Raw genomic sequence first — 25,067 nt, 5'->3', positions numbered from 1 at the left:
ACAGCAACACACACACTACTCACATGGCTATGATTTAGTATGTCTAAAATGTGTCATGCATCATGACTGGAGGACTGGATGAAAGCTAAATTAAGCTGAGGTGTCTCCCTGGATCCCCACACACACACACACACACACACACACACACACACACACACACACACACACACACACACACACACACACACACACACACACACACACACACACACACACACACACACACACACACAAAGAAGTGCTGCAGCATTAATTAGACTTCACATCAAAGACAAAGCTGGCGCTGACATGTGATTGGTTAATCTGCCTCTCAGGTGAAGGCTGCTGAAACTTCTCTTCTCATGGGCTAACCTCACTCCCCCTCTGCAGATTTCTCTACCATTATTCTTTATTGTCTCTCTTCCACTCTCCTGAAACGTCTCACCTCCACTCTTGTTCTGTCACCCCCCCCCCCTCCCCTTCCGACACGCACACAGATCAGACCAAGGCAATGGGAAAGCTAATCGTTTATTCATCAGAAATATAATCCTTCTTCTGTTACAGAGCTAGTGTGCGTGTGTAGTTCAGGTTTGTGTAGCTTATTGTGTGTCTGCCACAAAAGTTGCAGCTCTGCGTCTAAAGGGGGAGGAGTTAGCAAGGGCAGGAAGCTGAAGGTTTCTAGCCACAAAGTTCCGCTGGCGAACTTCAGATGGGCGGGTCCCTGTGGAACTGATCCCATTAGTGGAGCCAGGAGAGAGGGGCGGGGTATATGCAGGTGCCATTCCTCGCACCTCATAGGTCCACTGCATGTCTGGTGTCTGGGGGACGGACACACAGCTGTCAATCCCAAAGGTTTCAACCAATTCTTCTGCATTACCAGTGTTAAGTCTCAGAGCGTGTATATGTGTGTGTGTGTGTGTGTACCTGGACCAGGAGCGTAGCGAGGTGTTTCTTGCTGTACATGCTGGGAGTAAATGAGACGGTGAGCAGTGTTCCAGCCGAGCCCACAGGAAGCAGCTCTCCCGAGGGCGGATCCACCGTGAACTCCCTCCCGCTGCCTGGGAGGAAGCCTGCTGTGAAGGCCTCTGGGTAGCTGAGACACACACACTGTCGTCAGACATGGAGGTCATTCCACGAAACGTCCCTTATCGGACGCAACTACTCTCCCGTCCTACCACACACACACACACACACACCTGTTCTGGCTGGTCAGGCGAAAGCCCACAGCAGAGGTCTTGTGGAGCCCTCTTGCCTCGATGATGATGACATCATCAACCTGCGGAGCAGTGGAAACCAGCCTGATGGGAAACTTCCAGAGCCCTCCTGTCACACACCGGACCACCAGCTCTGCTAAACACCTGTCTCTCGCACACACGCGCACGCACGCACACACACACACACACACACACACACACACACACACACACACACACACACACACACACACACACACACACACAATTACGTCCATAAGTATTTGGATATTGACACAATTTTCATCATTTTGGCTCTGTATACCACCACAATGGATTTGAAATGAAACAATCAAGATGTGCTTTAAGTGCAGACTTTCAGCTTTAATTTCAGGGTATTTACATCCAAATCAGGTGAACGGTGTAGGAATTACAACACATTTTATATGTGGCCCCCCCCCTTTTTAAGGGACCAAAAGTAATTGGACAAACTAACATAATCATAAATCTAATTGTCACTTTTAATACTTGGTTGCAAATCCTTTGCAGTCAATGACAGCCTGAAGTCTGGAACCCATAGACATCACCAGACGCTGGGTTTCGTCCCTGGTGATGCTCTGCCAGGCCTCTACTGCAACTGTCTTCAGTTCCTGCTTGTTCTTGGGGCATTTTCCCTTCAGTTTTGTCTTTAGCAAGTGAAATGCATGCTCAATTGGATTTAGGTCAGGTGATTGACTTGGCCATTGCAGAACATTCCACTTCTTTGCCTTAAAAAACTCTTTGGTTGCTTTCGCAGTATGCTTCAGGTCATTGTCCATCTGCACTGTGAAGCGCCGTCCTATGAGTTCTGAAGCATTTGGCTGAATCTGAGCAGATAATATTGCCCGAAACACTTCAGAATTCATCCTACTGCTTTTGTCAGCAGTCACATCATCGATAAATACAAGGGAACCAGTTCCATTAGCAGCCATACATGCCCACGCCATAACACTACCTCCACCATGCTTCACTGATGAGGTGGTATGCTTTGGATCATGAGCAGTTCCTTCCCTTCTCCATACTCTTCTCTTCCCATCATTCTGGTACAAGTCGATCTTGGTCTCATCTGTCCATAGGATGTTGTTCCAGAACTGTACAGGCTCTTTTAGATGTTTTTTGGCAAACTCTAATCTGGTCTTCCTGTTTTTGAGACTCACCAATGGTTTACATCTTGTGGTGAACCCTCTGTATTTACTCTGGTGAAGTCTTCTCTTAATTGTTGACGTTGACACAGATACGCCTACCTCCTGGAGAGTGTTCTTGATCTGGCCAACTGTTGTGAAGGGGTTTTTCTTCACCAGGGAAAGAATTCTTCTGTCATCCACCACAGTTATTTTCCGTGGTCTTCCGGGTCTTTTGGTGTTGCTGAGCTCACCAGTGCGTTCTTTCTTTTTAAGAATGTACCAAACAGTTGATTTGGCCACACCTAATGTTTTTGCTATCTCTCTGATAGGTTTGTTTTGATTTTTCAGCCTAACGATGGCTTGCTTCACTGATGGTGACAGCTCTTTGGACTTCATATTGAGAGTTGACAGCAACAGATTCCAAACACAAATACCATACTTGAAATGAACTCTAGACCTTTTATCTGCTCCTTGTCAATGAAATAAAGAACTCCCTTTATGAGGGAATAACATACACCTGGCCATGGAACAGCTGAGCAGCCAATTGTCCAATTACTTTTGATTCCTTAAAAAGGGGGGGGCCACATATAAAATGTATTGTAATTCCTACACCGTTCACCTGATTTGGATGTAAATACCCTGAAATTAAAGATGAAAGTCTGCACTTAAAGCACATCTTGATTGTTTCATTTCAAATCCATTGTGGTGGTATACAGAGCGAAAATGATGAAAATTGTGTCAATGTCCAAATACTTATGGACCTAACTGTAAGAGATGAGAGGAGAAGAGAAAAAGACAGGAGGAGGAGGAGAGATGAGGATAAAAGAGGAAAGGACAAGGGTGAAAGAGACGAGAGGAGGAGTGAGATGAGAGGGGAACAGAGGAGAGGAGTGGAGCACAGGCAGGACAGAGGGTGCGGTACCTGAGTGGTCTGTGGGGGGCGTAGGTGAGGCCCAGGCTGAGGGAGACGATGCCAGATTGGGGGTCCCTCTTCCCCTCCAGTAGAGATACAGACACACAGCCCTCCAGCCATGCCCGTTCCTCCTCACCATGGTAACGTAGCTCACACAGAAAGTCCTCCAGACATACAAGGGAGCCTGACACACTCACACACACACAAACGTTAGCAATTCACTTCACGTTATCCAAGCAAAGTAGCAACAAACACACACACACACACACACCTGTGGTCGGGGCTGTGTTGCTGCTCTGGTCCTGGTTGTTGGCGGGGGTGGAGGATCCCGGGATGCAGGCGGTAAACAGCACCTCTATCCTCTCCTCTATCCTCCGCCCTGCCTCACACACCACCTCCGCTACACACAGACACACACACACACACACAAACAGGTAAACGACTCTACCCTTCACCCTGCCTCACACGCCACCTTCCCAGTGATAGCTGAACACACTTGATAGTAGTTAACCACTACTATCAGTGAATGGTAATAAGTGTGTGTGTGTGTTTGTTTGTAGCTCATCGTAGCCCCCCCACTAGCTATCACTGTTGTATTATAATACAACAGTGATAGCTAGCTGGTATAATACAGCAGTGATAACTAACTGGTATAATACAGCAGTGATAGCTGTTTTTTACAGCAGTGATAGCTAGCTGGTATAATACAGCAGTGATAGCTAACTGGTATAATACAGCAGTGATAGCTGTTTTTTTACAGCAGTGATAGCTGATATAATACAGCAGTGATAGCTGGTAAATCTGTTGTAGCGTACCTGGTTGAGAAGGTTTGGGCGGAGCCTCAGGGATCCCGTGGATGGGATAAACCCAGCAGACAGCACTGACACGCCCATTCTCCACCACACACCTGACACAAACACAGAAATGTAAAACACACACACACACACACACAAAATACCCACACTGTATACCTGACGCACACATTACAGTTCAACACACCCTGACTTGTCCATATGTGTGTCCCCCTGGTTCTCGTCCTGCTTGCTGGGTGCGTGTGTGTGTTCCTGGTCCTGGTGGCTGGGTGCGTGTGTGTGTTCCTGGTCCTGGTGGCTGGGTGTGTGTTCCTGGTCCTGCAGGTCCTGGAGAGGGTGCAGCCGGAGACAGAGCCAGGTCTGGTGGAGCTGCATGGAGTCAGGAGCAAACACCACCGGAACATCCACACTGGCCCCCGCACGCACACACACTCCTGCACGCACGCACATCACACACACGTCACTCAAAGGCGTTACACATGCATAAACACAGACGGTCTACACATGGACACTTGCAGATGTTGTGTCAGGGGCTGACAGACCGTGTGTGTGTTTGAGGGGGATACAGAAGACCTGGCTGTCTCGCTGGACCGCCGGGCAGGCCCCCCCGCTGGGATCCTCATCTGGGGGGGGGGGGGGGGGTGCAGGGGGCACAACATCACTCCTTCCAAACATGTATTGGTGGGTGGGCATGTGAGTGTGTGGACAGGCACTTGTGTGTGTGCTTGTATGACAGACCTGAGAGGCTGATATGCAGCAGAGCACTGTGCTCTGTGGGATTGGTGAAGGGAAGGATGAGTGAGGAGTGGGAGCCAATCAGAGACGAGACACTCAGGGGGTCCATCCTGCCTGGCACCAGGCCCCGCCCACTCAGCACAAATCGCCACTCCTTCAACTGGTGGGGTGAAAGAGAGGGAGGGAAGAACGAAGATGTGTGTATGAGACCGAAGAGTGTGTGAGACAGGTGAAGGAGAGGTGTGTGTGTTACCTGAGGACAGGTGTGTGTTACCTGAGGACAGGTGAAGGAGAGGTGTGTGTGTGTTACCTGAGGACAGGTGAAGGAGAGGTGTGTGTGTGTTACCTGAGGACAGGTGAAGGAGAGGTGTGTGTGTTACCTGAGGACAGGTGTGTGTTACCTGAGGACAGGTGAAGGAGAGGTGTGTGTGTGTTACCTGAGGACAGGTGTGTGTGTGTTACCTGAGGACAGGTGAAGGAGAGGTGTGTGTGTGTTACCTGAGGACAGGTGTGTGTGTGTGTTACCTGAGGACAGGTGAAGGAGAGGTGTGTGTGTGTTACCTGAGGACAGGTGAAGGAGAGGTGTGTGTGTTACCTGAGGACAGGTGTGTGTGTGTTACCTGAGGACAGGTGAAGGAGAGGTGTGTGTGTGTTACCTGAGGACAGGTGAAGGAAAGGTGTGTGTGTTACCTGAGGACAGGTGAAGGTGATGTTAGCAGTATGGTTTCCTGCTCCGATAGCTGACGGGCTGAAACGGACCGGAACCTTGGTAGAGGAGTGGGGGGCTACGATGAGCTACAAACAAACACACACACACACACTTATTACCATTCACTGATAGTAGTGGTTAACTACTATCAATGAATGGAACACCTATAGGAGCACTGACTTTGTGTGTGTGTGTGTGTGAATGTAAGGGTGTCTGTGTGTGAATGTAAGGGTGTGTGTGTGTGTGTGTGTGTGCGTGTGTGTGTGTGTGTGTGTGTGTGTGAATGTAAGGGTGTCTGTGTGTGAATGTAAGGGTGTGTGTGCGTGTGTGTGTGTGAATGTAAGGGTGTTTGTGTGTGTGTGAATGTAATGGTGTGTGTGTGTGAGAAAATGTAAGGGTGTGTGAATGTAAGGCTGTGTGTGTGTGTGTGTGTGAATGTAAGGGTGTGTGTGTACTGACAGGGCTGTTTGTGCACAGCTCCACAGTGTAGTTGCGGGGGTTGCTGTTGACAACATCCAGCTCTAAGGTCTCATCTGTGGGATTGCCTAGAGAAATCCACTCTCTGGTCCATCTGCACACACACAGTCATGGATGTAAATTATTACTGCTAGGCATGAGTGTATGCCCATATACCTCAAATCAGTGTGTGTGTGTGTGTGTGTGTGCTTACTTCCCCAGCTCACAGCTACTCTGGGGTAATGTGGTTGGGACAGGTGGTTCAGCCAGCAGGTTCAACTGATACCAGAACTCTCCAAGCAGCTCAGACTGGAAGATCACACTAACACACACACATGCACGCACGCACAAACACACACATACACACACCCACACAACGCCATACAACGCCATACAACACCATCACAAACACATACACATTATTCAAGTAAAACCAGCCAACAATATCACCATGCCCAACTTATAATGGTTGTGTGTGTGTGTGTGTGTGTGTGTGTACCTGCCGGTCCTGTGTCCTACCCTGGCAGGGCTGTAAGTAGCTTTGTAGGTGAGGCTTCCGGCCGCTGGCAAACACACCTGGCTGTCCCCACTCAGGTCCTCTCCCTCCAGACACACCCCCAGCAGCAGAGACTCTGCCTGTGGGTTGCTAACTGAGATCTCCACGGTAACACAGCTCTGAACAGCACACTGCACGACGACGACCTTCGTGGGTGGGGCCGGACTGCATGCAACTTCTAGAGAAAACCAAACCTCATACTGTCTAGAGGAGCCCACTACACACACACACACACACACACGCACGCACGACACACACACACACACACATATTAGCGCTATCCCACAGTCCAAATCCCTCCACAGGCAGTCGTGATGCTGTGTACCTGCATTTGGTCCATCAATTTCCTGCCTGTCCTCCATCTCCATAGCAACAAACGACACTGACCCTGAAAGACAATGACAAAGTGAATTTGGTCAACTTTCCCCAGTATACACACACACACACACACACTCCTACACATTCACACACCCAAACACACACTTTTGAAGTTGGGCTCACCAGTGTGCTTCCCCCGTTTCCATGGGGACACAGAGAGTGTGTAGGGGTGGGTGCAACCTGGTTCGATCTGCAGGGTAGCTGCACCACTGACGAAGGACAGGTCTGACTCCACCTACACACATACACACACACACACACACACACACACACAGCATTTGATAGCAGCCTCTGGTAACTTGGTGTACTGCGTTCAGTACAAGGCCAGTCTGCCCATGCAAGGCTGCTGTTAAGCGAGCAATCAAGCTAGCAGACACACTGACAACTACTTGACTAAAGAACACTGAGCAATGAAATGACATGTGTGTACCTTGCAGATGAGACACTGTGTGTGTACCTTGCAGATAAGAGTGTATGTGTGTGTACCTTCCAGGTGTGAGTGTGTGTGTGTGTGTACCTTCCAGGTGAGAGTTTGTGTACCTTGCAGGTGAGAGTGTCTTGGCTGTAGTTGGGGACGTGCAGGGTGCAGGATGAGGTCTGTCTGACAGGACAGTGCAGTACCAGCTGCTCCACAGGCAGGGGGCGCTCTCCCCGCCCTCGCAGGGTAAAGATGTGCTCTGTACCGTTGCTGTCATTCAGCAGAGACAGCTTGCCCTGACACACACACACACATAAATGAGACGTGACAGTCTTACCTAAAACAAAAAGTGGTTTTCCCCAGGGTTAAGAAGTAGAGGAATGAGGCCTGTTTAAGAAACCCTAACCTAGAGAGGAAGAGGAGGATTGGGAGTGGGGGAGGCAGTTACCGTGACAACACCCTGTGCGGAGGGTTGGAAAGTGAGCGGGTAGGGAGCCTTCCCCCCCGCCCTCAGGTAGAGCACAGGGGGGCCAGAGAAGCCCCGCCCAACGACCACGCCCCGCAGCCTCCAGTCTCGGCTGCTCTCGTTGTTCTGAGGAGACAGGACACAGCTGAGACACCCACACACACACACACACACCTGCACATACACACACAACCCCCACACACACCTGCACATACACAAACAAGACCACACACACCTGCACATACCCCCCCCCCCCACACACACACACACAGTCCTCACCAGAGGGATATCCTGGGTGACAGGCTGGTGTGCTGGTGTTCTGAAGTCCAGGTGAGCGTGCTGACCAGGTGCAGTGACCTGAGCCTCCAGCAGATGGAGCCTGACGTCCCTCCAGGAGCGCAGCACCAGCTGGCAGCAGAACAGGCCCGCACAGCCAGCCTGGAACAGCAACGGAACCAGAACCACCTCCGAGTCTGGAGCACAGGACACCACCAGTTAGGGGGAGCTGTGTGTGTGTGTGTGTGTGTGTGTGAGAGAGCGAGAGTGTGACCAGAAGTCGCCTCAATAATAGTTAACCAAGGAATGTTTAAGTTCAAGTGTACTATTTCTCAGGGGGTTCAGGATTAAGTTTAGAATTAGAGTTAGAATTACATTAAGGGTTGGGGCAGTTGTAGGGTTAGGATCTAGGTTTAGATTTTTGGGTTAGGGAAAACTGGATTTTCAATGGAACTGAATTCCCAAAAGAATAGCCATGCAAACATGTATTAGTGTGTGTGTGTGTGTGTGCATGTGTACCTGCAGGGGAGTCCTGTGGCAGAGTGGCATGGCGGGCCACAGGCAGGCTGATGGAGTCTGGCACAGTGAAGTGTTCAGGTAGAGACACCTCCACACTGTAGTCCACCTTCTGATACTGGGCTGGACCATGGACCAGTAGGGCCTACACACACACACACACACACACACACACACACGCACACACACACACGCACACACACACACACACACAGTCAGAAAAAATATGTGAAGTTTGCATCTGTTTGAGAGTTTGTTAAAAATAAAGTCAGACAAAGACAAAGAGATACAGCCAGCCAGACAGAGATACAGCCAGCCAGACAGAGATACAGCCAGCCAGACAGAGATACAGCCAGCCAGACAGAGATACAGCCAGCCAGACAGAGATACAGCCAGACAGACAGAGATACAGCCAGACAGACAGAGATACAGCCAGACAGACAGAGATACAGACAGACAGAGATACAGCCAGACAGACAGAGATACAGACAGACAGACAGAGATACAGCCAGACAGACAGAGATACAGCCAGACAGACAGAGATACAGCCAGACAGACAGAGATACAGCCAGCCAGACAGAGATACAGCCAGACAGACAGAGATACAGCCATACAGACAGAGATACAGCCAGACAGACAGAGATACAGCCAGACAGACAGAGATACAGCCAGACAGACAGAGATACAGCCAGACAGACAGAGATACAGCCAGACAGACAGAGATACAGCCAGACAGACAGAGATACAGACAGATAGCACCTGTGAGTCTGTGAGTGTGTTGGCGGCCACGCCGGCCCTGACCGAGCTGCTGTCCAGGGTCTGTGTGAGCGCACGCCGCCGCAGCTCCTCCTCGCTCATCCTCCGCTGCCCCACCGCCGCCAGGGCGCGCTCCCACTGGACGTTCACCAGCGGCACGCACACCATCACCTCACACACCTCCCCCACGCCACAGCGGAGGGTTAAGGTCGGCCCCGCCTCACACTCTCCTGGAACACACACAACCACAGGTAAACAAATACACATATAGGTAAACAAATATGCAAACACACATGTAAAAAATAAATTATATATATATATATATATATATACATACATACATACTCACACACAGGTATACAGACATACAAAAGTTGAAATAAACATACGAACACAGCCACGGGTTTACAAGACACACAGACACAGGTGTCCCAGACACACACGCATGCAGAGGAGAGAACAGACCAGAGGGGCCGCTGCTGGGGGCCACAGTCCAGGGGCTGGGCTGGCTTGGTAAGGGCGAGGGGACAGGCAGCTCACACACCCCCCTCACCAGGTACACCAGCTCCCCGACCTACAGACACACATGCCAACATTCTTATACACACACGACCGGAACATTAACAGGTTGACTGCATGTGGCAACTTCATGTCACACATCACAAGCTTGACACATGTCTCTCTCTTGCATACATACAACCACACACAGTCTCTCTCTCTCTCTCTCTCTCTCTCTCTCTCTCTCTCTCTCTCTCTCTCTCTCTCTCTCTCTCTCTCTCTCTCTCTCTCTCTCTCTCTCTCTCTCTCTCTCTCTCTCTCTCTCTCTCTCTCTCTCTCTCTCTCTCTCTCTCTCTCTCTCTCTCTCTCTCTCTCTCTCTCTCTCTCTCTCTCTCTCTCTCTCTCTCTCTCTCTCTCTCTCTCTCTCTCTCTCACACACACAGCTCAGGGGTACCTGGGTGCTGGCCATCAGCAGGGAGCAGTATCTCTGACCCAGCTGGAAGGGCAGGTAGTGGAGCTCCAGAACCTCTGTCTGTCCTGCCTGCACACACACCCTGCTGCACGGGGTGTGGAACTCACACACACCACTCCTCTCTCCTGGAGGAAAGGTACAACATGCAGTACTACATGCACACGTCTGTGTGTGTGTGTGTGTCTGAGACAGGCTCTGCGAGAGAGAGAGAGAGAGAGAGAGAGAGAGAGAGAGAGAGAGAGAGAGAGAGAGAGAGAGAGAGAGAGAGACTGTGTGTGTGTGTGTGTGTATAAGATTTATTTATATTTGTGTGTTACTGACCTTGATCATTTTCATTCCCTGAGGCGTGTTCTGTGTCGATTATTTCTGTCTGACTGAAACACAACAGACTTGTCTGGGTTAGGGTTGGGTCTAGAGTTGGTTCTAACCTGATTGTACTGTCTGGGTTAGGGTTGGTTCTAACCTGGTTGTACTGTCTGGGTTAGGGTTGTGGTCGGCTTTGGAGGTGACCTGCTGGATAAGGTTCTCCTTGATGCTCTGGTTGTCATCCAGCTGAAGGGGGTTCTCTCCGGACTCCACCAGAACCACCCTGACACACACACACACACACACACACACACACACACAGAGTCAAAGATCTGTACCATCCAGCGCAGCCACCTCAACAGTCTGCACACACACACACACATACCTGAAGGAGGCGTCCTGGCTGAAGGGATTGGTCACCCTTATCTGCAACTTCTTCAGCTGGTAACATGGAGATCGACACTTCACAACACCCTGGAGAAGAGACAAGCCTGGGGTCACCACATCTTGACACACACACACACACATACACACACCAAGACTCACGCTCGGGGTGACGTGCGTGACCTGCGTCTTCAGGGAGAAGACCAGCGGCGCCCCGCGTGGGCCGACGGCAGAGCGGGGGGAGAGCAGCAGCGCCGCCTCCCTGGGCCGCAGGAAGGAGCCCGAGTACCGCAGCGTCAGCTCCGCCCGCGCTGGCCCCTGGAGGACGGGAGGACACACTGCAGCCTCAGCAGAGCACAGCGGAGGCGGGGAGGAGGTGTCGAACGGGGAAGAGAAGGTATGACGGGCGAGGAGGAACGGAGATGGAGGAGGAGGGGAGCGGGGGAGGGTACTGACTTGGGGGGGATGGTGATGGAGGGTCCGTGTGGGAGGGAGAACAGGTGGGCGTCCCTCCCCAGGAGGGAAGCCTGGTACAGCAGAGGACTGGAGGATGGGCTCCTGAGACGCACCTGATACACACACACACAGTTCTGGCGGTGAAGTTCAGTGTATGATACAGCTTCGATTGAGGTTGTATGCCTCTGTGTGGGGTCCAAGTTTGATGAAAATGAGGCCTCACAATATTTTCAGGAAGTAAGTGTGTGTGTGTATCTACTTGGTGAAGGTTGTGTGTGTGAGCGAGTGTGTGTGTGTGGTACCTGTTTGGTGAAGCTGGAGTGTAGGCTGCCTGACAAGGTGATGGTCCTGCGGGGGAGGTACTGGGGCAGGTGTTCATACAGGTGAACACACAGCATGAGCATCAGGACTGGGTTAGGGTCCGACAACTCTGTAGGCTACACACAAATGACCGAATTTTACTTTTAGTTTTTCAAAAAACTCAACTTTTAGGGTTAAGGTTGGATGTGCATCAGGTGTTGATATTACGTGTTTATATAGTCCATGTCTAGTACCTCTATGTCTAGTCCAGTCTAGTACCTGTATATTTAGTCAAGTCTAGTACCTGTATGTCTAGTACCTGTATGTGTGGTCTGGACTACTACCTGTATGTCTAGTCCAGTCTAGTACCTGTATGTCTAGTCCAGTCTAGTACCTGTATGTCTAGTCCGAGGACGAGCGTCTGCAGGGCCTGGCAGAGGATGATGTTGTTGTGGAGGTTCTGCTCCAGGCTGCAGCTGTTAGTGTACATCCTCTGAAAATGGCTGCCGATCTGACCAGGAAAAACCCAGGGAGCACTCGTATCACAACAGGAAGTACAGGCACGATCATCAGAGAGGGTGGACACAGCATTAGCTCCATTACATCACACAGGTGGCTCGGGGCTCCTCCCAGGCCAGCAGAACAACAGGAGGAAGTGTTGACTGTGGCAACAGGAAGTACAGAGATGAGAGGACGAGGAGACACTGACCAGGAAGGGGCAGTAAGCGGCCAGTGTGGCGGCGAGCACCAGCCCGTCAGCCAGGTCCAGCTCAAAGTTCACCACCCAGCGCGCCGATGGCACACCACCTTAACACACACACACACACACACACAGTCTGGGTTATGTGCTGACACACACACACACACTATCTGGGATATGTGCTAAAACATAAACACACACTATCCGGGTTATGTGCGAACACACACACACAAACACACACACAGAGTAATGGTGAGATGTGAGGGTCGTACCCCTGCAGGAGTCCGAGGCCCAGATGGAGGTCCTGGTGTTGTGGTAGTGCAGGTTGAGCCAGGACAGAAGCCTGCGCTCCCAGGGAGAGTACACGTTACTGGCCAAAGGGGAGGGATCGATCCTGGGGACAGCTCCCTGCTCCACCCCCTCAGGGCCCTGGGGGCCCCTGCACACCTCCCTCACACGCCTCAGCACCAGCACCTGGGATGGGGGGGCAGGGGGTTTGGGGGGGGTACACAACGGGGCACACAGTTTCGTCAGCCCATTGAAAATGGTGAGGTATTTGAAAAAAGTACTATCAATTTCACAGTCCACCATTATACAATCAGGTAAGGAGGGCACAGCAAGAGCAAAATACCTCGAGAGGAAAAGACCTCACTTGCATTGTAATCAGCAGACTCTATAGTTTAATGAATTTCAAGTGAGAACACTCCACTAAAATGTGGCAAACCTCCGATGTGTATGGGACAACCAAAACTGGAAATACGAGCGTGTGTGTGTAACCTTGTAGGTCTGCAGCAGGACGTCAGTCCAGGCTCGTGTGCTGAGGGCTTCGTAGTCACAGCTGCTGTAGTCTATGGTCCGCTGCTCTGTCAGGGCCTGGGTAGAGAGAGAGTGTGTGTATAATAAAAACTATGAATAAAGTTGACTTAAATGAAGACAAAATCCATTATTCAAATGTCCAGAGTTATCACTGACTAAAATGAATAAGGGGAATTAGGAGGAACTCAAACTAAATGTAAAACTGTTTCAAAAAGGATCATACTGTGAGTGAGTGGGTGTGTGAGTCAGTGTGTGTCCTCTGTACCTGCTGTGTTCTCCAGTGGTTGAATTCCTGCAGATCTAACAGATACTCAGGTCTGATATGAGACAGACAAGCTCCCTGGGCCCTACACATAAGCATATACACACATGGACGCAGGTGAGCAGGGTGTGTGTGTTACCTCAGGAAAGTGAGCAGGGTGTGTGTGTGTTACCTCAGGAAAGTGAGCAGGATGTGTGTGTTACCTCAGGAAAGTGAGCAGGGTGTGTGTGTGTTACCTCAGGAAAGTGAGCAGGATGTGTGTGTTACCTCAGGAAAGTGAGCAGGGTGTGTGTGTGTTACCTCAGGAAAGTGAGCAGGGTGTGTGTGTGTGTTACCTAAGGAAGGCAAGCAGGTTTGAGTGCTGGTCAAGGAGCTCTTGGAGTCGCAAGGTAGGGTTGGAGGGAAGTGATTGGCTAGAGCAGGCACCAGGAAGGGGCGTGGCCGCCAGGTGCAACAGCATGTCATTCACTGTCTTCACGCCCCGTCTCTGACTCACACGGAAGCTCCGCCCACTGCCTGGCCCCACCTCCATCGTCTGCACCTTACACTCAACCCTGAGGGAGAGATCAGGCAATTAACAACGAACCCAACTAAACCAGGCAGACAATAAGACAGGGTCTCAACAGGCTGCCAGTCAACCAGACATGAAAAGAGAGAGGGAGAAATAACTGTCAAACTTGTCAAAATGTCCATGTGATCGTATATCCCACACCGAGCATCAATAGAGGTTCGCTACTGAGCATGTGCGGTAACGAGACGGGGACGAGCACCTTCTGAGCGTGTGCGGTAGCGATATGGGGTTGGGACCACGTGGCCAGCCAAATAGGCTGAACCACTTCTGGACAGCCAATAGGACGCTGTGGTAGTATAGCCCCTCCTCTGACTCCGCCCGTGGGAAGCTCGGGATGCCTTCACCTGGAGGCCACACCTCCTTTGTCCTAGCCTGAGTGTCACACACACTGTCACTGCGGCTGTCTAATGCTGAGTCTGAAACACACACACATATACAGGTATACACACACCACAGATGATACCATTAATGATAATACACACACACACACACTCACTCACAGAAATGGGTAAAAACCTGTATTAAAAACAACAAATGCAAAACAAACACACACACACACAGTTTTCTGACCGGAGAGGGTGCGGCTGCAGGAGGAGCTGTGGACAGCAAAGGTGGAGGAGGTGGAGCCAGTGTAGTGGGAGGCGGAGCTAGGAGAGTAGCAAGGCTGGAGTACCGCCTCCCCCGCCAGCTGGGAACCCCCTGAATCACTGTTCACATGACCTATACACACACAAGTGAGCATGTTAAGTGTGTGCGACCAGATGTCCCCTCAAGAACAGTAAAACAAGGAAAGGAAAATTTGTCTCGAGGGGGTCTAAGTTTCAAATGAAAGGAGTTGGGGATCATTTTACGGGTAGGGTTAGGAGCTAGGGTTCAGGTTTTTGGGTTGTGGTGAAGGTTTGAGGGGAAAACGGGATTTTAAATGGGACTGAATTGTGAGTTCCTACAAGAAATAGCAGAATACACAAAGTATTTGAGTGTGTATCATGTAGGTATGTGTTACCACTCTTGAGGACGATGTGTTGCTGGGAGCGGTGCAGGGCCAGATAGGGCCACACAGACAGCAAACAGTTATCAGCCGTAGCACACACCTCTACTTGAAACCTGGGAGGGGCAAAGACAGCAGGTCAGTGGTCCATGTTCAAGATGGGGGGGGGGGGTGTAGCAGAGAGACAGAGAGAGGGGCTGGAGGGTGTGTGAAGGCGTAGTGGCTTACCTGTTGTTGAGGTGGTCTATGAAGGTGATGGGTGAGCAGAGAGACAGGGGCTGGGGGCAGCAGAAGGTCACCGTGTACGCCATGGAGGACCAGCTGTCCTGAGTGTGGTCCCGCGCCTGATCCTGGGGCTGGGCTGGCAGGGGGCCACCCTGAGGCTGGGTGACCGTCAGAGGCCTCAGCCTGGTTCCATCATCCAACTCCACTTCCTCTACCTCCACACTAACACTCGTGCCCCTGAACAACACACACACACTGGATGGTAAAACGCCCGTATACAGTATTGTGCAATCGTATTGTATTGTACAGCATTGTGTTTGAGTGTGTGTGAGTATGTGTACTGACCTGGGGTATCCGGAGGTGAGCAGGGTGAGTGTGGCGGTGGTGGGGGTGTCCAGTGGGGCGGGGGTGAGGAGGACTCGAGGGGGGAGGAAGGTGATAGTGGGGGGGCAGAGGGTGAGGCAGACCATGAGCTCTCTGTAGGCACGGCAGCCTTCCTCCACCTCCATCCACTCCTCGCCCCCCGCGTAGAGTGGGAGGGACAGCTGGACACGCCCCCCAGGAACTACAACACAAGACACACCCCCTCAGACGATAGCATGACCCTGACCCAGATCTCAGGCTGTAGTTGGTCACATAAACAGGGATATCGCTAACGAACACGCACCTGGGGCCAGGCTGTGTGTTTCCATGGCGACAGTGATGGTCAGGGTGTCGCCGGGTAGCAGGGAGCCCCCTGCAGGAGAGAGGAACAACCTGGCACCCCCTAAGAGTGCTGATGCAGCACTGCAGTCAAACTTCCAGAACACACACTCCTGGGACACACTCCTCAGCTCCACTGTCTGGACACATGCACGCACACACACACGTCAGATAAGGAAATCAAGAAACAAACACCCCCTATAACACACATACACATCATGGAACATGTGCAGTTATTGCTAACTACCTGTGTGAGCGTTGTGGAGCCCGGTTCGAGAAGTTCCATATTAAACTGTAGCGTGGAGGGGGACATTTCAAGAGGTCCTCGTAAGGCTGGGAGGACACCAACACAGAACCAGCCAGTCAATCGGGAAGACAATCAGCTTTAATCAGCTAGTCAACAAATCAGGCAGCCAATCAACAAGTCAGCCAGCCTCACTCCTTTTCTCACCCGTGGCCTGCACGCGACGTGACACTGTCTCCAGCGTGACCGTCGGCGGGCGCGGCGCGGCGACGTGCTCGCCGCTCGCCGTGGCGGAAGGGGCGGAGCCGGCGCTAGTCGAGGGAGAGCCCACGCCGTTGACGGTGACGGGCAGCATGAAGTCATACGATCCCACCTGTGGTAACGAGCACAGTACTACACCCAGGCCACGCCTGCAGGACTCCACACGGAGAGGGGGGGGGGGGGGGGGGGAGCTCACCTGTTTGGGAGAGAAGACCAGAGCGCAGTCCACAGTCTGGAGAGCCTGCAGGTCACACGCATACCCGTTTGGACCTGCCTCTGGACCTGGAACACGCACACCCACACAGAGCGCCAAGCAGAGGCCAGAGAAGAAAAGCAAGACCTTGAGCAAAGAACCAGTCAGGCAGAGATGAAGCCAATTCAACAACAAACCAACAAAAACAGTCAACCCCAATAAACAGGCAGGTGGGGATGTAGGGGAAGTTGTGTGTTTTCTGGACCTAAACACACACCTGTGACGCTGCTAGGCAGGAGGATGGTGAAGTCTGCGTGTCGGTCCAGGAGGAAGTGGACCCGGGCCAGGGCAGGGGAGCGGTTCTGCAGCCTGAACGGAACCCCGCGACTGGACCCAGCGTAGACCCCCTGGAACAGGAACGAACTCTGGAGAGACAGAGACACGGAGAGAGAGACATAGTAAAGGGAATGAGACTCTCTGTATTCGCTAGTTTTCGCAACACACTCTTCCTCACAGAAACACCCCCACACACACACGCGCGCGCTCTCACTCACCACGTCAATGTCCACCAGAGGAGGTTCAACAGACCCCCCCACCCTCAGCTCCAGGGCTTTCATGTTCCTCAGTGCTATCTGGAACACAAACAAACAAGGCCACTGTTAGCGTCTGTTTAACTCAGGCTGCAGTATCACACACACACACACACACACCTTACCTTCACTCGGGTGTGAAACTTCATGACGGCCGCAGGCGTGAGCAGCACAGTGATGTCAACCTGCCCCCCCACTGGCACCACGCCCTCCGAGGGGCTCACGGTCATCCCCGGCAGGGGACACACATCCAGCACCTACACACACACACACACACACACACACACACACAGTATACAAACAGTTTATAGATACAGACACACATATTTAAACAGTATACACACACACACACACACACTCCAAACACCATTCACATTCTTTACCTGTATTGACTCTCACATCACACACACACACACATTGACACACAGCAGAGACCTGATAGTGTACGTGGTTGTGTCCAGTGTTGAGGAGTCTGGTGGTCCTGCTGGAGGGCAGGTTGAGAGGTACTGATCCAAACACCAGCTGCTTCTCTGACAGATGCACACTGGACCTTCCTAGCTGGGGGAAGAAGAGAGGGGGCTTACTGTCCCTGGACCAGCACACACACACACAAATACACCTACACGTACACACACACACACGCAGACCTTGGCGACACAGCGCAGGTGTGTGGTGTTACCCTGGTGAACACACAGCTGGAAGCTTCCCTCCAGGGGGGAGCAGAAGGACGGGTGCCACACCACCTCGCACTCCAGCTCACTGGAGGCCTCCACACACCCTGCCAACGACACACACACACACTGTCAGGGTCTGTGGGTGGGTAAGCACTGCGAGTGTGTGTGTGCGTGCGTTACCTGTGGCAGGGCGTATAGAGAAGGCCATGCCCTCCTCTGCGATGATGGGTTTCCAGGTGAAGTCGGCCACCTGGTTACCACGGTTCCGCAGTGTGACAGAGCTCCTGTACCCTGATTGGGCCAGCAGGCTATGGGCGGGGCTGAGCAGCACCTCGGGGGCGGAGAGCTCCAGCGCCAGGGGAACCACCCGGGCCACGACCAGAACCTGACCAGGGTGACAGCTGTTCACTGTGTAGGACACAGACCTGGGAGCACCGACACCGATGAAAAGGTACTCAGTCAAACGCAAGCACACTACGATGTGCGGTATACAGACACGGTATACAGACAGATGGGTAGTCACCAACACCGACATCTAGACAGCTAGTCGTATACACACAGACACAGGTGGTCATATACGCAGACAGACTGACTGACTTGTAGAAGTGTCCCAGCTCGGAGGTCTGGAAGGTGAGGGGGAGGGTGGCCCTGGAGACGGGGGGCAGGACGTAGGAGAGGGGGGAGGAGCGCTGCAGCTCAGGACAGCCCAGCTCCAGCTGCACCCACACACACACTCCTAGACTGTTCACAAGTTCCAGGGGACGCACGCACACTGACTGGACACACACCTCCCCAAAGTCCACTGAGCTGGGTCCTGGTGTGAGGGGGGGGGGGGGGGGGAGAGGGAGAGGGAGGGAGGGATCATTGGGCAAGGATTTGAACGTTTGGCAATGGAAATGGAGCGAATGTCGTGCGGATGCAGTTCCCACCTACGACCACCTTGTGGAGCTGCTGAGCCGAGAGCTTGCTGCTGCACTCGGACACTTCCTGTAGGGTGGAGGGAACAGCATTCATCCCCGCCGTTTCCACCTGGGGAAAGAGAGGGGGGGTTGGGGGAGGGGAAGGGGGGGAAAAGAAGTGTCGAGACATGGAGAGGGGAGGTGGGAGGAGGGGAGGTGGGAGGGGGATGGGGGAGAGAGAGGGATGGAAGGATGTTGAGAGGGGACATCATTGAGAGGACGGAATACGATGTTTTTTCCTCTGACCATCTCTACTCAGCTCAAAACACAAACTGAGCATGGCCAGAACTAGGCAGACGGAAAGGAGAGTAGACATGTAAAAGCCTCCACACCTGTCTGGATGTGGGGCTGATCTTCATGGCTGCCAAGGCACAAGAAGTCAGTGATTGGCTCTGCTGGCCGCAGCCCTCTGCAGGGCTCTGATTGGTCTCCAGGTCTTGCAGGGAGAGTCTGGGTGGGGAGAGCCCTTCGGCCGGACGAATCCCAATGTCCACCTCGTCCTCCACCTCTCTGTGGGACCTGTCACATGATCATATGGTCGTATGAACACTGCATGTACACCATGCAGGCCACCTGACTCATCATGCTCCCAGGTAGCCCCACCCCTCACACTGTCTCTGCTCCACTGGCCTCGGCCCCCCCCCCCCTCTGCCCCAGTAGGCCCCTCCCTCTCTCTACCTCTGCTCCGTGGGCCTCCCTCCCCTCCTTTCTCCCTGCTCCAGTAGGCCTCTTCCCTCTCTCCCTTTCTCTGCTCTAGTAGCCCCCCCTCCACCTCTCTCTCCTTGTTCTAGTGCCCCCCCCCCTCCCACCTCAGAGAGCTGCGGTGCAGGCGTGTCTCTCTCAGGGTCCTGATGAAGGTGAGGTAGAGCTGCCTGTGTCTCTGTCTCTGCTGCTCCTCCTCCTCGCTGTAGCTGTAGTCTGGGTCTATGTAGCGGTAGCGCTCCACCCCTGTGAAGATGGTCCTGGAAGGGAACACACACACACTCAGGTGCATGGGCAAGCACACAGCAGGCCCATAGAGCATTCATGTCCATATGGTGTGTGTTGATGCGTGTGGATGAGTTACCTGTGTTGTGTGTCAGGGAAGCCAGATCGAAGGCGGGCCATGGGCTTGTCTGGGAGGGCTAGTAGCCCCGCCCCATTCTCGCTCTGGCGGTGCCTGTGGAGGCGCGTCTTAGCCGAGCACAGCATGCCAGAAGGAACCAATCCTCGAGGGCCGGGTTTGGGGGCGTGGCAGACAGCTGATAGGTGCAGGGTGACGGTGTGGAAGCTGCAGAGGCGGAGCTTCACGGAGGACGGGTTGACGCGAGCCACCTGTCCAATCACCTTCAGGGGCTGGTGCACCTGGAACCGGCCCATCTGGTGAGGAGAGAAGGACAGAACCACGTCCTGCACGCACGCACACACATTGACACACACACGCACGCACACAGACACACGCACAAACATAACCCCACTGGGTATCAGACCAGTAATGATTCTCTCACCATTCCCCCAGACTAGATGATCTAGCCATTCTCTATTCTGTCTATCCATCCATCCATCCATTACCTGGGACTGTCCAGGGGCAATGACGCCAGTGGGCGGGTCGCTGATGAAGTTGGCGATCTTGCAAAAGCGGAAGTTGAGTGGCAACAGGTGGGACTGGTTCTGGAGAACACACAGCATGGACACGCGCTGTCCCGGCGTACAGTCCTGGAAGCTGAAGTGGAGGGAGGGGCTGGGCACCAGGGCCATGGGCAGGCCTGAGCCCGTCACCGCCAGCTCCACAGCACCCCCACCTGGGGAGGAGGACCGCAGCGTGACCACCAGTGGAGGGGTGTGCACATGTGTTGGATTCAGCCTGCATGTTTCAGCTCTAGTGGAGTGTGTGTAAGGAGTCTCTGGTGTGTGAGTGTGTGTGGGGAGTCTCTGGTGTGTGAGTGTGTGTGGGGAGTCTCTGGTGTGTGAGTGTGTGTGGGGAGTCTCTGGTGTGTGAGTGTGTGTGGGGAGTCTCTGGTGTGTGAGTGTGTGTGGGGAGTCTCTGGTGTGTGTGTAGGGAGTCTCTGGTGTGTGAGTGTGTGTGAGGGTTTCTGGTGTGTGAGTGTGTGTGGGGAGTCTCTGGTGTGTGAGTGTGTGTGGGGAGTCTCTGGTGTGTGTGTAGGGAGTCTCTGGTGTGTGAGTGTGTGTGAGGGTTTCTGGTGTGTGAGTGTGTGTGGGGAGTCTCTGGTGTGTGAGTGTGTGTGGGGAGTCTCTGGTGTGTGTGTAGGGAGTCTCTGGTGTGTGAGTGTGTGTGAGGGTTTCTGGTGTGTGAGTGTGTGTGGGGAGTCTCTGGTGTGTGAGTGTGTGTGGGGAGTCTCTGGTGTGTGAGTGTGTGTGGGGAGTCTCTGGTGTGTGAGTGTGTGTGGGGGTTTCTGATGAGTGAGTGTGTGTGGGGAGTCTCTGCTGTGTGAGTGTGTGTGGGGGTTTCTGATGAGTGAGTGTGTGTGTGTGGGTAAAGTGTGTTTTCCGAATCAGGTTATTTTGTCTGTACCCGTAGGTAGATTTGGTTTGCAGTTAGTCATGCATCTTGCCATTTTACAGACTATGCAGAGGGTAGACAACACAGACAAAATGTGTGTGTGTGTGTGTGTTATAGTGTGTGTGTGATAGTGTGTGTATGTGATAGTGTGTACCATTACGGAGTCCCTGATGTGTGAAGCCATGTTTCCTTTCCACCATGTCAAACAATAGGAAGAGGGAATAATCTTGTCTGCTGTTGCCTTCGCTGTTCCTGTTGGACACACGCACACACACACACACACACACACACACACACACACACACACACACACACACACACACACACACACACACGTACAGGCCACACAAGCCTACCACATTATAAATTGGTAAAATACATGGGAGAAGTTGGTACCCCCCCACACACACAGAGAGGTGGGCTACCTGCTGACTGGGCTGAAGCACACAGACAGGCTGGCGTTCTCGTAGGGGCCCAGGCGACCCTCGTTAGGCACGCAGGTGACGACGCGCCTGGCGTCCATGGTTACCGCTGCGTTCGTCACGCTCCTCTCCACAAGGGCAGCATCAGTACTCCTTTGGATGTCCGTACCCTGAACACACGTGCATGACACACACCTATCGGTCTAGGTGCACACGTTTGCTGAGACTGTGCTGTGAGTAGCTGGTGACCAGGAGAGGGGGGCGGTGTTTTGCTTTGTTTAGATGCACGGCCTTCAAGATGGAACTTTGTCTGTGCCATAGAAGGTATACATCTCATTAGCACCCCCATAGGGAATCACAAGAAAACCAACAAAAAGCGGCCAATTTAAATCCAAAGCTGAAATAGTCAACTTTTGTGTGTTGGTGGGTGGTTGTTACTAAACTATTATATAATTTTCTGAGCAAAAATGAACAACTTTTATAGGGTAGGCCTGGTTATGCTTATGCTGTGCTCTTTGTGCACTCTTTTTGACAACATACGCCATTGCAGTCCACTTCAATGAGCCGGGTCAAACAGCTGAGACAACAGTTCCTCTGAGCGGTAGACCTACAGTACTTCTATCAAATGTGAAACAATAATCTAATTTGATCAGATGACCCCCTTATTAAACTGTCTATATATACAATAATGAAAATGTAAGATATTGAAGATAAAATAGTGAACCTTAACTTTGATAGTGGTTACAAGAGGCTTACTCAGTCATACCTCTTCTCAGTACTTCATTCAACTTTGTTGACATAATTCTGGTTAATTCGGGATTTCACTTTGAAGACGCCCTGGGGTTCTTGGCATGTCATGGACTTGTTTAGCATGGTAAAACATGTACAGAGCATGTGTGTATACCAGTTCAGTTCCTGGAGCATCCTCCAGCAACACCACAACCCAGTGGCAGGCCTGCGGTCCGCTGTTCCTCACAACCAGCGTCTCCACAGCGGCTGTGCCAAAGTAGAGCGAGCCAAAACGCAGGCAGGAGAGAGGACGCCCCTCAGGGCCCTGGAGCTCCAGGCTCTGCTCCTGCACGTCGGCACGCACCCTCAGGACCACGTCCGCCCGCCCCTGCAGCTTCACACTGGGGAGGGGGAGAGGAAGACACCATTAAGTTACAATACAATTCAAACCCTGCCCTCAGGTAGAAGTCAGACAGATGTGAAAGGGGGGAGAGGAAGGGGAGGTACAGGTAGGGGAGGAAACAAGAGAGAGTGGAGGAGGGAAGGAATAAGAGGTAGGATATGGATAGGGAAGGACGGATGGATGGTTAAGGAGGAGAAAGCGAGTGAAGGAGAGGTGGGTTCTCCTCTTACAATGCCTGCTCTCTGATGCGCCTGGCTCTGTTTGTACACAGTTCCACTTTCAGCCACTGGGTGGCACCAGGAGACACCACACCGCTACAAGGAGACAGCCGGACAGATGTGTCTCCATTGTACAGCACTTCAAACACCCCTTGAGGACACAACATTGCACAAATAAATAGTCAACCATCCAGGCTAAGAAGCATTGAGACAGAGGCTAGGCATATATACAGTATGGAGTGTAGATTGGTTGAGTGTGTGGTGAATTGAATAACATTGTAGAACTAGCTAAATTAAGCACAGCTACAAACTAATGAATAATATAATAATATATTGATTATATATTATAATACATTATCAACTATGATAATGTATTGCTTTGGTCATGTTAAAAACGTCATGTTTTTCAGATAATAGAAGGTTGGTCCTCGTTAGTATAGTGGTCAGTATCCCCGCCTGTCACGCGGGAGACCGGGGTTCAATTCCCCGACGGGGAGACCTACTTTTTATTTTATTTATAATAACATTATTACAATAACTTCCCATCCCAATCATGACATGGATTACCACCACCAAACTGCTTTGTGAAAGCTGCCCACTAACAAACCTGGAGCAGAGCCCTGGTTGGTGAGGGAGACCTCCCTACTGATCACCTGGCTGTTAGCCAGGACAGAACCAAAATCAGCCAGGGACTCCATCTGGAGGGAGCAAGCCATTGGGAACCTGCAAGATAACACACAAATCTCAGACAAATCTCTTCTTAGAGAAGAAAACACATAGACCTTGTAACATAGGGGGAATTTGGGTAATCTGGGACATTGGGTAACGTGGGACACCTAAACTCCAGAGCGTTTTCTTCCCTGCTATGCCAATGTCTAGTCCACAGAACTTTTACCCTAGGTTTAGCATGGATGTTATGTGACTGAAATCACAAAATGTGATTGGTGTGGTGTCACAGAAAGTGTCAGGGCACTAGTCAATCAGGAAGCTCCGATGAGAAAATGCATGCAAAAATTGTCCCAGATTACCCGAATTCACCGTAACTAAAACATGCCAAATGTATGAATAACTTCTGAATGAATAAGTATCATGTGTGTTACATGCGTGTTGGTCCTTACGCTGACAGAGGGATCTCTGTAGCCTCATCTTCGAGGAGGAGCAGCAAACGGTCTCGTACCTCCTCCTCCTTGTCTGGGGTGAAATCTAGACAGCCAGTCATGGACAACCCAGGCGCTATGGAGGTGCATGGGTTGTTCACCTTCAATCTGAACAACTGGGAGGTTTGTGTGTGTTTTGAAGAAGATGGGTGGGGGTGATGTTAACACTTGTTATCATTTGAAGTTTGAAACATTTGTACAAGAGGCAACAAAGATTAGGTTAGCTTAAAAGCATAGTCTTATGGTCCTCCATATAGTCTACCTACCATGCACTTTTATCTTTGTGCATGCACGACAGTTAGCAACAAGAATAACAAAGCTATAATGACAGAAATTAATTTGACTTAACCTTTGATATGGGTTCAACCATTCGCATTCTTTTCGAGGACTTGCCAATGTTCGTTACCGTGACAGCTGTCTTGTAAACCTCTCCAACTTTTACATCGGTGAACTCAACAACGGGAGGACTGATCCGAACTGTATTTACTGCCATAATGTCGGCGAGCTGAACGTTGTTGACCACAGGGCTAAAATGCGAAAAGGTTTTCTAATACAAGCTATTTATATATTTAGTGGTCGGCATACCTATAGAGCAGCCTTAGCAGCAACCATTGTCGAGTTGACAGTTTGGGTTGCTAGGCACCGGGGAAGAACAAGATTATTTTACGGTTGACAGGAAAAAGAGCGAATGGCGACTTTTCAAGGTTTAGT

General features: G+C 51.8%; 1 protein-coding gene and 1 non-coding gene across 2 annotated transcripts; one reads left to right on the top strand and one right to left on the bottom strand.

Moving 5' to 3' along the window:
* Positions 1-489: 489 nt before the first annotated feature.
* Positions 490-25,012, bottom strand: LOC134007703 (cilia- and flagella-associated protein 47-like). The gene is made up of 62 exons (XM_062447333.1): positions 24,706-25,012; positions 24,318-24,472; positions 23,807-23,922; positions 23,212-23,350; positions 22,754-22,979; positions 21,853-22,019; positions 21,582-21,679; positions 20,479-20,708; positions 19,994-20,316; positions 19,737-19,889; positions 19,260-19,446; positions 18,898-18,997; positions 18,566-18,782; positions 18,149-18,393; positions 17,942-18,072; positions 17,730-17,852; positions 17,420-17,551; positions 17,259-17,336; positions 16,982-17,129; positions 16,708-16,793; positions 16,458-16,623; positions 16,254-16,339; positions 15,972-16,146; positions 15,650-15,869; positions 15,308-15,541; positions 15,095-15,195; positions 14,662-14,811; positions 14,291-14,507; positions 13,856-14,074; positions 13,524-13,605; positions 13,220-13,315; positions 12,715-12,916; positions 12,452-12,549; positions 12,137-12,253; positions 11,745-11,879; positions 11,439-11,555; positions 11,149-11,304; positions 10,988-11,076; positions 10,760-10,885; positions 10,618-10,685; positions 10,279-10,421; positions 9,792-9,900; positions 9,330-9,556; positions 8,574-8,715; positions 8,058-8,251; positions 7,761-7,904; positions 7,435-7,608; positions 7,018-7,129; positions 6,842-6,904; positions 6,460-6,733; positions 6,175-6,282; positions 5,964-6,075; positions 5,486-5,590; positions 4,799-4,955; positions 4,603-4,683; positions 4,248-4,494; positions 4,064-4,155; positions 3,520-3,648; positions 3,258-3,432; positions 1,176-1,337; positions 904-1,072; positions 490-797 (listed from the first exon to the last, which is right to left on the bottom strand). Exons 1-62 carry the CDS (start codon positions 24,847-24,849, stop codon positions 579-581), a joined length of 9,390 nt encoding a protein of 3,129 aa, XP_062303317.1. The 5' UTR covers positions 24,850-25,012; the 3' UTR covers positions 490-578.
* trnad-guc (transfer RNA aspartic acid (anticodon GUC)) lies at positions 23,625-23,696 on the top strand. Its single transcript has one exon. It is a non-coding gene; the product is annotated as a tRNA-Asp (tRNA).
* Positions 25,013-25,067: the final 55 nt, after the last annotated feature.

The sequence above is a fragment of the Osmerus eperlanus genome, chromosome 21 (assembly GCF_963692335.1).
Source record: "Osmerus eperlanus chromosome 21, fOsmEpe2.1, whole genome shotgun sequence".
NCBI lineage: Eukaryota > Metazoa > Chordata > Actinopteri > Osmeriformes > Osmeridae > Osmerus > Osmerus eperlanus.
Note: the sequence above shows the minus strand (reverse complement) of the source record. Positions and strands in the feature narration are given on the sequence as shown.